General features: G+C 43.9%; 1 protein-coding gene across 1 annotated transcript in view; it reads left to right on the plus strand.

Moving 5' to 3' along the window:
• Window positions 1-2,504: 2,504 nt before the first annotated feature.
• The window catches only part of HEATR6 (HEAT repeat containing 6), a 36,133-nt gene continuing 26,463 nt past the window's right edge, over window positions 2,505-12,174 (plus strand). Inside the window, 5 exon segments of the mRNA XM_018556896.1 lie at window positions 2,505-2,789; window positions 4,402-4,509; window positions 7,037-7,177; window positions 9,808-9,955; window positions 11,129-11,211. Of these exon segments, the coding sequence (XP_018412398.1) occupies window positions 2,520-2,789; window positions 4,402-4,509; window positions 7,037-7,177; window positions 9,808-9,955; window positions 11,129-11,211 (750 nt within the window). The 5' untranslated portion in view covers window positions 2,505-2,519.

A 12,174-nucleotide genomic window follows, 5' to 3' on the forward strand; every position in this document is an offset into this window, starting at 1 on the left:
TCGTGTGGCCTTCAGATTGGCACAACAACAGTGCGTAGAGAGCTTCATGGAATGGGTTTCCATGGCCGAGCAGCTGCACCCAAGCCTTACATCACCAAGTGCAATGCAAAGTGTCGGATGCAGTGGTGTAAAGCACGCTGCCACTGGACCCTAGAGAAGTGGAGATGTGTTCTCTGGAGTGACGAATCACGCTTCTCTGTCTGGCAATCTGATGGACGTGTCTGGGTTTGGCGGTTGCCAGGAGAACGGTACTTGCCCGACTGCATTGTGCCAAGTGTAAAGTTTGGTGGAGGGGGGATTATGGTGTGGGGTTGTTTTTCAGAGGTTGGGCTTGGCCCCTTAGTTCCAGTGAAGGGAACTCTTAAGGCATCAGCATACCAAGACATTGTGGACAATTTCATGCTCCCAACTTTGTGGGAACAGTTTGGGGATGACATCATGTTCCAACATGACTGCGCACCAGTGCACAAAGCAAGGTCCACAAAGACATGGATGAGCGAGTTTGGGGTGGAGGAACTTGACTGGCCTGCACAGAGTCCTGATCTCAACCCGATAGAACACCTTTGGGATGAATTAGAGCGGAGACTGCGAGCCAGGCCTTCTCGTCCAACATCAGTACCTGACCTCACAAATGGGCTTCTGGAAGAATGGTCAAACATTCCCATAGACACACTCCTAAACCTTGTGGACGCCTTCCCAGAAGAGTTGTAGCTGTTATAGTGGCAAAGGGTGGACCAACTCAATATTGAACCCTACAGACTAAGACTGGGATGCCATTAAAGTTCATGTGCGTGTAAAGGCAGGCTTTTTTTTTGGCAATATAGTGTGTGTGTATATATAAATATATATACACACACTTGTTTTTAAAGTATCAATGATCAAACTGGTCAATTGGGAAAAAATATATTTTTTATTTTATAAAGGAGAAAAGGCCAAACTCCAGTGACCCAAACTCAGCATAGAGTTGGCTACTTCCCGCTATATGCTGACAGCGCAGAACAGCACCACTGCCGAGAAAGATCCTGACAATATTGTCGGGATCTACCCCGCTGCCTGATTGACAGCAGGCTCTGCCTCTCTAGAGCCAGAGCCAGCTGTGCCTGCCCCTCTCCTGAGGGGAGGGAGGAATCCCAAGGAGAGCCGTGAATGACAGCCATCAATCTCTTCAGGAAGAAGCTGTGAGCTGAGTGATCAGTGGTTTGTGATCATTTTTCCATCCGTAGAGCTGGAATGTGACAGCTGCAGTGTCACACCCTGGCTCTAACTATTGAGAAGAGTATATTTTCCTCTCCCAATACTTTTCCTAACAAGCCCCCTATGAAATAGCAAATTTGATGTGACAGGTTCTCTTTCAGACCCCTAACGTCACCTCGGGACCCCAAAAAAGCTGATGAAGCAGATATCTGCTTTCCCATCTTCTTCTCCTGGCTCTAAGAGCCAGAGAATGTGCAAAGTGACACCAGAAGTGATGTAATACACATCACTTCCGGGTTTGGTGATCGGAGGAGAAATCAGCTCCTAGAAGCCTGCTGATCTCCCTCTGATCTGTCAGGGGAGACTCGGTGTGCTGTGACCTTCTGGGTTCTTGTACTGTGCTGTGCTGTCCTCTGCTGAAAACACTTTGAGGGGAATTTATCAAAGGTGGTGCGGACCGAATCTGGAGCAGCTGTGCATGGCAACCAAACAGCTTGTCTTTCATTTTCAAAGCTTAACTGTACAAGCTGAAGATAGATGCTAATTGGTTGTAAATGGGCAACTACTCCAGATTCTGTCTGCTTCTTATGTTTTCGATAAATTCCCCCCAGAGCAGCGGTGCCAAAAACTCGTCCCCCAGCTGTGGTGAAACTACAAATCCCATGATGCATCTTGCTTTGGGAGTCATGCCTGTGGCTGAGAATCTTGCAATGGCTCATGGGATTTGTAGTTCCACAACAGCTGGAGTTCCAGAGTTTGCCCACCTCTGTCCCGAAGGGTTGCTTGCACGACACAGCACCAATCAGAGAACACCGTGTATTTTTATTAATTAATACAAAGCGTTCTCTGATTGGACTAAGGGTGGTTACATCACAATCCACACCTCTCCTGAAGTAGTTTTTTCATTTACAGATCCTGTGAATGAATAACGCCACTGTGCAGGCGGAGCCACACAAAATTAAGAAATACACAGGAGCCTCTGCAGAGAAGTGCAGGGACAGGTTTAGGGTCTGGAATGGCACCATGTTCCCTAAATCTAAGTGTAACATTGAACAAGGTGTTAGAGGTGGAACTACCCTTTAAATCAGGGACAGCTGAGGAGAAAGCAGAGGTATTTGATCTAAAGTGGACTGCCCCTTTAAAGATAACCTGAAGCTAAGTGACTAACTTCCTAAACTAGCTACCACTATGAAGAAATACAACATCTATTATTTGTACTGGGTAGAATAGGAGGACCAGGATGCGCAGGATGATGGCGTACTTCCACGTCAGTGATCCCGGAAGTGACAGTTGGTTGCCCCGGCAACGGCCTGCCCTTCAGGAAGATGGCCGCACAGGAAGGCGCTGGAGGATTGGCAGGGATGTCTCATGGCAGACGGTTGCCGGTTGCCTCGTTCGAATCATTCTTAACCTCATCTGGGGACCCGGAGCTATACAGTCAGCAGATTGCTGTCAGGGATTTCCAACGGCACATGAGCAGGATGTATAGCCTGCAGCCCGCAGATACGGAGACCTTCCGAACAGAGCTCAATCTGCTGCTGGATCTGCTTATCTCCCAGGATTATAGCAAGGGGTCCCCGGGGATAGGAGAGGAGGTGAGTACTCCGTCCAGACTGCTGTCCCTATAGTACAGATTGCATTCAGTGCTACCTGGGATGAGGTTTCTTCCACACTGCATGGAAAGCTCACCACACGTTACAATCGCCTTTCGATCTGCCGACAACTTTGTAGTACAAGTGCCGGCAGGATTGGGTATAAGTGGTAGAACTAAAGTTGTTGGTAGTTCCAAGGGTCACGGTACAAACAACTATGTAGTACAAGAGCCTGCCTAATGGCATACTGATTGATTGGATAGATTAGGTAGGTCCTCATATTACATAATTCCCAAGCCACAAAAATGACACGACCAGCGCCAACTTCACAACCAAAGAAACCCTCCTGTGGTCCAAAGAGTTAATGAAAATCCAGTAAGGCCGCCCCGTGACTGACGAGGGATCCTGGAAACTGCATGGAAAAGAAAAGAAAACACCGGGCGCCTGACCTTGTGCAATAATCCCTTTTATTGATGGAAATAATAAAAAACTCTTTATAATAGCAAACGGAGCAAGAACAATGTCACATTGGACTTGTAGTCCTCACTGGGTGGATTGCTGTGAAAATAGATGAATTGTTCATGAGCTCTGCTAAATGCATTTTCGGGGAACTTCCCCTTCTTCAGAGCGCTGTTTGCACAGCAGTCCACCTAGTGAGGACTACAAGTCCAATGTGACATTGTTCTTGCTCCGTTTGTGAGTATAAAGAGGTTTTTTTAAATTATTTCCATCAATAAAAGGATTATTGCACCAGGTCAGGCGCCCGGTGTTTTCTTTTCTCTTCCTCATATTACATAGTTTTGGTAAATCTAAAGTTTATTGTAACGTGTGTGGTGAGCCTTTTTCCACTACACTGGGTAGCTGTAGTCCTTTGAGGAATATAATAAAAGTTTAATTGAAAACTGAACTCTGCATACTGAAACCTTAACGTAAATATTTTCCCTACAAGCCACAGAGGATATAAATCCACTTTGTGCACACCGATTTCCTTTAAAAACCCATATATTACCTTGCCGTGCATCTGCTTTGCTGAGCTGTGGGAGGGGCTCAGCAGGCTCCACCTACTACTCACATTCACTTTATGTGATTGGCACAGGCTTCATCCTCCATTGAAAATGAATGGCCTCCCTTGAACGTCCGGTTGGGGAGCAGGCACTCCCGCATCAAAATGCGGCACCCACGGTGGTAGTACATGCCCCATCATTCCTAGACATGACATTATCATTCTGTTCCTCTGGGCTACCTGCACAAGCTCAGCAAAGTCAGCCGCAGCAGATATTCTGTGGGCAAATAAAAGCAGCTCCAGCAAAGCTTTATAGGACTGTGCAAGCCAAGGAGCCCCCCTTATGATGGAAACCAAGGGCAATGATTTAACTGCTGCCACCAACATCTTATGCCCACCATAGAGGTTACAATGTCTGTACAATCAACTTTAGATTTACCAAAACTGTGTAATATGAGGACCTACCTTTTATACATCCAATGAATGTGTATCCAGTCAGGCACGTCCTTTCACTACATAGTTGTTGGTACATTCAGTTTGTATGACCAGCTTAAATGATCAAAAAAGTGAGTTTATTATCACTTTATGAAATAATTTTTTTTTTCTTTTCAGGTGGTTTGTGCCTTACTCGTTCAAGCGTGCCACCTTGTTCAGCTCAACCAGGAACATCTTGTCAGTAAAGTTTGTCAACTCATACACTATCTGCTTAACAGACTGCAGGTAAGAAACATTGACTTCACATAGCATGTGCACCCAGCTTTAGTAGGTGGAGACCCAGTCACTAAATTGCCACAAAAGCTTAACCACTTCACTACTGCAGACATTATTTCCATTGTTCATGTTCAAATGCACTTTTTAGGCCTGAAGATTAGTTAACCTCCCCCCACCCCCCAGTGACCAGGGACCCTGTACAATAAAATGGTGGCAGTTGCAATGTTTTATGTCTCTTGATCGCACAACTGTTTCTCAAACCCACATTTTCACTAAAAACAAAAAATACACAAATTAATCTTGGTGCACACAAACGCAATATACCTTATGGATCACTCGACAGACTGTAGCTTCTGACACAGCTTCTATGACAGAAGCTGTGACAGAAGCTGAAGGTGGGCAACTGCAGCCCTCCAGCTGTGTTTTAACTACAAAGCCCAACATGCATCTGGGAGTCATGCCTGTAACTGTCAGTCTTGCAATGTCTCACGGGACCTGCAGTTCCACAACAGCTGGCGTGCCAGAGTTGCCCACTCATGCCCAGTGTTTATATCATGACAGAAGTGACAGGTCCTCTTCTTTTAGACCACTAGCTTTACCTTTGACGTGCTTGATCATTTTTGACGAAAATCTTGTTGCTTCTTGGTTCATTCACAGGCGGGGAGATCAGCAAAGGCAGCATAGCCCAGGATACATGCTGGGATTGGGGGGGGAAGCGCACTTTCAGGGGCATATGGGGGTCACCTACATCTGAAAGCCAACAGGCGGCTTTGGAAATGTGCACTATAGCAAACACCCTTGCTATCACCTGCCGCTTATAAACAGCACCGGTAGACACGATTAAATCTGTTACTGTAATTTTGGAAAGTTGTTTTCAATCTCTTGAAATCTACAACTTTTATTTAAAATAATACCTGGTGATTCTGAATAAATAAAACTGTCCGGAGCATGATGTGCAGCTGAAGCTGGTGCATGTAGGTGGCTTAAGAAGGTTGCAGGTTATCAGAAAGCAAAAAAAAAGATGAAAAACAAACTGCAATTATAATTTTTTTTTCCATTCACTTGTGTCCAATAACCACAACAGAAAGTGACAAGAAATCCTTGCAAAGAAAGGAGAAATCCCTGGTGGCCAGCAGGGTCACCAGAACTAGTGTCCCCATTAGAAGATTTCCCATCTATTGCTGTTCTGATGAAAATGTGAGACTTTTTCTTTCAGTGATAAAGTTGAGCATTTAACACTTGTAGTCTACTGTCAGCTACACGCCAAAAATGATTTGGGCAGATGGAAAGCCACATGATCAGTTCTACGGGCTGGCAAACATAGACGCCAGCCCTCATCTGTAATCTCATGAGATCTCGGGGAAAGGCATTTTCCTCCTCTGAGATGATATTCATAGTCACATGTCCTAGTCACATGTGCCAGAGTTGCAGGAATTAAAGGGAAATATATGAATCTGCTCTTGGTATAAATGGCCACTATGAGAAGAATGGAGAGGAAAAGGAAAACAAGATATGCAATGAATACACAGCCTGCAATTATCTAGAAGTATGTGATTTGTCATTACTAAACATTTCTAAAGGTGTGCTTGTTGTCATTTCAAAGATATGGGTAAAGTTCTTCTTTAAAGCATCACCTATAGACTAGGTAGGATGTTTGAGCAATTATTTGTTTTTTTTTATGCTATGTGAATGGGAACATATAACAAATATAAAGTAAATGGTGTACCAATTTGGCTACAAGGAACTACACTTTGAAGCTTATGTGTTACTTCTTAATAATAAAATGTAAATATTTCAATGTCTGTAGCCTGGCCACAGTTTGTTTTATAGTGTTGGTAAACCCTAACAATTAAATTCTCTTGTTTGCTCCCTTTTGCTTTGCTAAACAATACCATTGAAAATGTTTTATTATATGTTTTCAGTAAGTGCAGAAAAAATACCTGTTGATCCTGCCAGAAATCTAGTGAAATGATGACTTCCTGTGTCATCTGCTTCACTTATCAGTTCCCATCTCTTTCTGAGATCTATATAACAGCTCCCACTATGTTATGGATTTGAGGGGAGGGAGTTTGGTTTTGTATTCCTGTCCTAGGGTAAATAAGCCCTAGGACAGGAAGTGTATTACTGGAAGGACCAACAGGTGAAAGTAAAGGGGGGGGGGGATACCCCTTAATGCAGCCCCCCCATCTAAGGACTAGTAAACTGTAATATATTAAATTCTTGTTCTTGGGTTTAGATACGTTTCAGGGCAAATATTAAATTTCTCTAAATCCATCATACTTCATAACGTTTCCCACCACTGCCTCCTAGAACTGCCATCGTACTATGTAAATAGGAAGCAGCATATTCATTATTTTGTAAAGCCTTTTTATGTGGAATGTGCCTAATAAATAAAAGATGGTAAGATGATGGCAGTCTGCTTCTCCAACTAACATGCATAATTAAATACTCTGCCTCTTTATCACACGCATAATTACAGATCTTTCTATGCTTTTGATCTGAAATAACCTTTGATGATTTTTGCCTTTGGTGACAGGTAATTGTTGATGAGCAGAATTTGGATTTTCTCCTTGGATTTTCAGTTTCTGCTTTGAAACAATGTAGCTCCTGGACCCATGTGGAAATCCTGCATGCGTTGGCAGCTTTAGTTTACAGCAATGGGCATAAGTGCCAGAAGGTAAGCACACTACTTCCTGCTAGGTTTGATATTGTTTGTCACGTTCAGTTTACAAGGCAATGGGGATCATTTATCAGGAAGAAAATACAAAAGAACAAAGGGAAAGTAGGGCATGTAGCAACCAACTACTTGTTGGCTTACCATATTAAAGAAGAGCTCCGGGCAAAACATTAACCCTTGCAGTGGGGCTACTACCACGTTGCAAAAGTTAAAGGAGAACTATGGGGTCAGGGCTTTTCCCCATAGGTCTTTTAAGGGTCACGGGAGAACACAAACTAGCGGTCTCCCGTGACCCAAAGCTCAGTATACCGTGAGCTACAGCTCGCAGTATACAGAGACGCCGCAGCCGGAACGGATCCCGACATTGCTGTCGAGCTCCACCCAGCTGCGTGAGTGACAGCTGGCTTTGCCTATCCAGAGGCAGAGCCAGCTGTGCCCGCCCCCTTCCGTTCCGCCAGTCAGTGCAGGAGGATCGGAGTGGGGAGGGGGGCAATCCCTGCGGGGAGCTGTGAGTGACAGTGGGGAGCTGTGAGTGACAGTCAGGGCTCTCTGCAGGGATAGATCGAGAAGCGAGCGACAGTATGTGTTCGCTCACTTCCCGCTCTACTGAGCCGACCTGTGACAGTTTCATTGTCACAGGTCGGCTCAGATTATGAGGCTGAGTGAAAATCACTCGCCTCAATTCTCCTTTTTAACTGCTCGTTTTTGGCTAAAAAAAGGAAAAAAAGTTATGCTCGCATAAACTGTGAAGGAAGGGTTAATAAACGTTTTGCCCAGAGTTCTTTAAAGGAGTACTCCAGAAAAAATTTGAAATGTTAAATTAAGATTTTGGGCTGTGGGGAGTTGTAGTCAGCTGTAGATTATGAGCTGCGTCTGTAAATTTCGCAGCACACCGCGTGAACTACATTTAGGCCTCGTTCACCCCATCCTCAGTGCGTTCTGGCCCAATTGTGGCCAGAACGCACTGGATCGCATTGCAGCCGGCTCAGTTTGTTGTGGGGTGGGAGGGGGCCACGCCCCCCCAGACCGCAATGCGATCGGCCGCACGGGAACGCAAGGCATATCAATGCCCGCTGTCCGATCAGATAAAATAGTGCTTGCAGCGTTTTTTCTGACCGGACCACAGGCATTGATGTGCCCTGCGCTCCCGTGTGGCCCATCGTATTGCAGCCCCGGGGGGGGGTTGGTGGCTGCTGTGCCATTTCACTTCAATGCGCCGCCATGCCCCACAACAAACTGAGTCGGCCGGAACACACTGCGGATGGTGTGAGCGAGGCCTTGGGGCTCAGTCACTCCATATCCAGTATGTCCTGGTGCGGTTCACACCCCGAGCACACCGAATCGCATAGATTAAGCTGGGCAGCGTTCTGGGGCGGTAGTTTAGCATAGATGGAGGAATCTGTTGCACTTTTTCCATCGGACCATAGAAAATTTGCAGAAAATCTATAGGTGTATGTCCATCTTTAGGAGGAATAGACAGAACTGTGTGGTAAAAAAGCCTGGCGGCTGAAAACAGTAAGAATACTGTGTTACTTTGATGTGTGGATAAGTAAAAGTGGGCCAAAAGCCCTAGTATTTTTTTTTTCCCTTCTACATCTAAAGGAACATTCATTCCCTGTACTCGTAAGATATTACATATGAAACATTGTCATTTTTCTTTGTTTTCAATTTTGGATTTATTTCAATGTTTACAATCTTTTATATCATTGTTATATATTTTTAAAAAAAGTTACAAACAAATGTTTGATACAGGGTAGCTATTGGTAGTTAGTAGACATGTGCGATTTGGTTCGTTCCGAAATTCGTTTCGGACGAATTTTCGGAGATTCGGATGCATCCGAATTCCGAATTATAGCTAAGACGAATGCAAACGAATCCGAAATTCCCGATTTCCCGAAATTAGTTATTGGACGAAAGCAAACAGTCAATTTTTGACATTTTCTTTCATTAAAAAAAAAAATGGCTCCATCGATGTAATCCAGAGTCAGGATCAGGATGCAGGACCCCCGCCAAAATAAAAAAAGTCCCGCCGCAGACGACCAACCGACCATGACGAAAACCAGCCGCAAAAAAATGACATTCAGTCTGTGTGAACAGATGGGCGGAGCGAACCATGACGTCACGGCTCGCTCCGCCCATTTGACATTCTCAGCTGTCAAATGCTACATATTGCATTCATATATATCAAATGCTTCTATGCTTACAGTACAGAGGCTATAGAGTAGTGGATAGAGGACAAGCTTGCCATAGCTAAGGTTGCAGGTTCAATTCCACCCCAGGCCAAGTAATGGATCAAGTTTTTTTTTGTTTTTTTTTCATAAATGAATTTCGTCCAAAACTAATTTAATTTCGGACCCGAAAAACTAAACTAAACAAATTTTTTGCTGGTGCACATGTCTACTAGTTAGTCACATTCATGTGGACATTTCACCACTCCTCTTCAAGTTATCAAACTTGGATAAGTGGTGAAATGCCTTCTCATTCTCAGAACAAGTCCAAATAATATTACCAACTACTGCTAGCTTTTACCATGACCAAATGTTGCAATTTCTAAAATGAACTCCCTAATCTTTTGATTTTATTTTTTTTGACATATTGAATGCCAATTTGTTTTGATTTCTTAAAAACAGTATCTTCCATATTTGTTGGGACCAACTGGAATCCTTGTACAATTTAGTGACGCCAGCAAAACAGACCCTGAGTTACTGAGAGCTGCAGTTCACTGCATGGCCAATCTATGCCTCTGGTAAGTGCTGTCTTAATGCCTATCCATGCCATGTTTCATATATCCTATTATAGTTGTATGTTTACATTGGAATTGTTGATGTGTTAACTTTGCATTTTGTTTTAGGTTTTTCTTTCTCCCTTTTTTTTTTTTTTAATTTTTTTTTTTAAATAAATAATAATAGCTTCTTCTTCAAGCATGATTTGCTTATATAGAGAACCTGAAGAACACCCCAGACTTCCTAAGTTAGTGCACAGTGCTTAAAACACTTCAACAGTGTAGGCTCTTTCACATTAAAAAAACAACTTACAGTTGATTACAGTTTGGGTAACCCATCGTTTACAAATTAAAGGAGAATTATGAGGCGAGTGATTTTCACTCAGCCTCATAATTTGAGCCGACCTGTGACAATGAGACTGTCACAGGTCGGCTCAGTAGATCGGGGGGAGGCGGGGATGAGTGCCCTGCTTCTTGATTGCCCAGGAAGCCAGTGATTTAACGGCTCCATGATGTTGCTGATTGGCCGTGAAGCCGGCTTTCCGTAATGACCTGCCTCCCGGGTTCCTGATTGGCCAGGAAGCCATCTCAATGCTGATTGGCCAGGAAGCCAACACCATGTTCCCTCGCGGCACTGCCGGTCGGAGGAAATCACCCTCTGACCGGAAGCTCCGGTATCGGGGAAGGTATCGGAGCATTTGGGCAAGTGCGAGGACTCTCCCAAATAGTATCTGCACGGATACCAGTATCGCTGCATCACCTAGCACATTTAATGTCAGAGTTGTTTGTTATTATCTTTGGATTCCCATGACTAATGTAACAAGTATTTTTCATTTCATAAAGTTCCAAATCTGCGGTTGTTATGGAGCAGTAGTGGATATTTTCAATCAAAGTTGTAGGACCAGATTAATCCCTTATACAAAAACTATCATGTTTTGTTTTTTTCGTACAAACGCTAGTAGTAGTTAGTCACATTCAACTGAACATTTTACTTGTCCACTAATCCAGGTGGGTTCCTTAATTCTTCTACCTTGGGTAACTAGTGAAATGCCTTCTACTTTACAGAACAAGTCCAGTTGAATATGACTAATTGTTTTTAGCTTTACTATTTGTTTTAGTGTAAGCTTGCACTGCTGTTTGCATAATATTAGAAATATTATCATTATATATTTTGGAGGAATTCTATCTATGGTAATTACTCCTCTATATGCATACTCAAATCCAACTTCTTTAAATGACCTGTTTTAAAATATTTCTTGCAGTCCTCCAGAGCCCAAGAATTAACATAGTGGATGAGATCGCAAATTGCACTGTAATTAACAGAACTGTCTTGATTAAAGTAAACTTGTAATTTGCCCATACTGAGAAAAATACAGGTCCGCTTGCATGAAACATGTACATATTTTAACACTCCTTTCCACGGCCAGCCCTCTTAAAATTCATGTGCACTCAACCTTTCTATTTAATGTAACACTTGCGCCTGGTGATTGGCCAAACATTCTCCTATAATGCTACTGTGTTGCAAACATTTATGGGAATTATATTTTGAATGCTTGGGGTAACAAAAGATTTCCTACTGAAATTTGACCCAAGCCAAAATGAGCAACATGACTTCATGTTAATGTGTGCTGGTTGAAAAAAAAAGCATACGGCCACTCTTTTGCGGTGAGTGCATACCCATTAGGGCAGTGGTTCTCAACCTTTCTAGGGCCGGGACCCTTTGATAACATTTGCCAAGTTGTGGTGACCCCCCAACAGTGAATTTTAGGGATGACGCAGCTGCTGCAGCGACATCTGTCGGCGTGGCGGGAGCACTGGCACTGCTGCGCTAGGAGAGGGCTGAGGAGGAGTCTTACCTAGCACAGCAGAAATCACACAGCGACCCACAGGTTAAGAACCACTGGCGTACGCCATCAGAATAATAAAAAAAAAAACACCATAGGAATGCATAGCTAGATTCCTATTGGCTATTTCACTTTGCAATAGCAAACTAGCTATTGCACCTGCCCTCTGCTGCTGTCAATCACTAGGAGAAGACCTGATTGAGAACTGCAGGTTCCCCTCTACTGATTGGCAGAGGTTTTTCGTTTTTTTCCGACTTATGGCGGCCCCCGATGTCAGAAAATAAAAATGATCGCAGGGAAAGTTTTACTCTGCTTGATCGAGCAGAGTAAACCTTTCCGGGAGAAAGTGTTTCTCTCCCGGGTGGCTGGGAGCCACTATCTAATAGCGGGAGACTCCCGGGCAACCCCTGGCAAATCGTCATTCGACCCCC

The sequence above is a fragment of the Nanorana parkeri genome, unplaced genomic scaffold (genome assembly GCF_000935625.1).
Source record: "Nanorana parkeri isolate BGI_ZX_2015 unplaced genomic scaffold, ASM93562v1 scaffold257, whole genome shotgun sequence".
NCBI classification, from domain to species: domain Eukaryota; kingdom Metazoa; phylum Chordata; class Amphibia; order Anura; family Dicroglossidae; genus Nanorana; species Nanorana parkeri.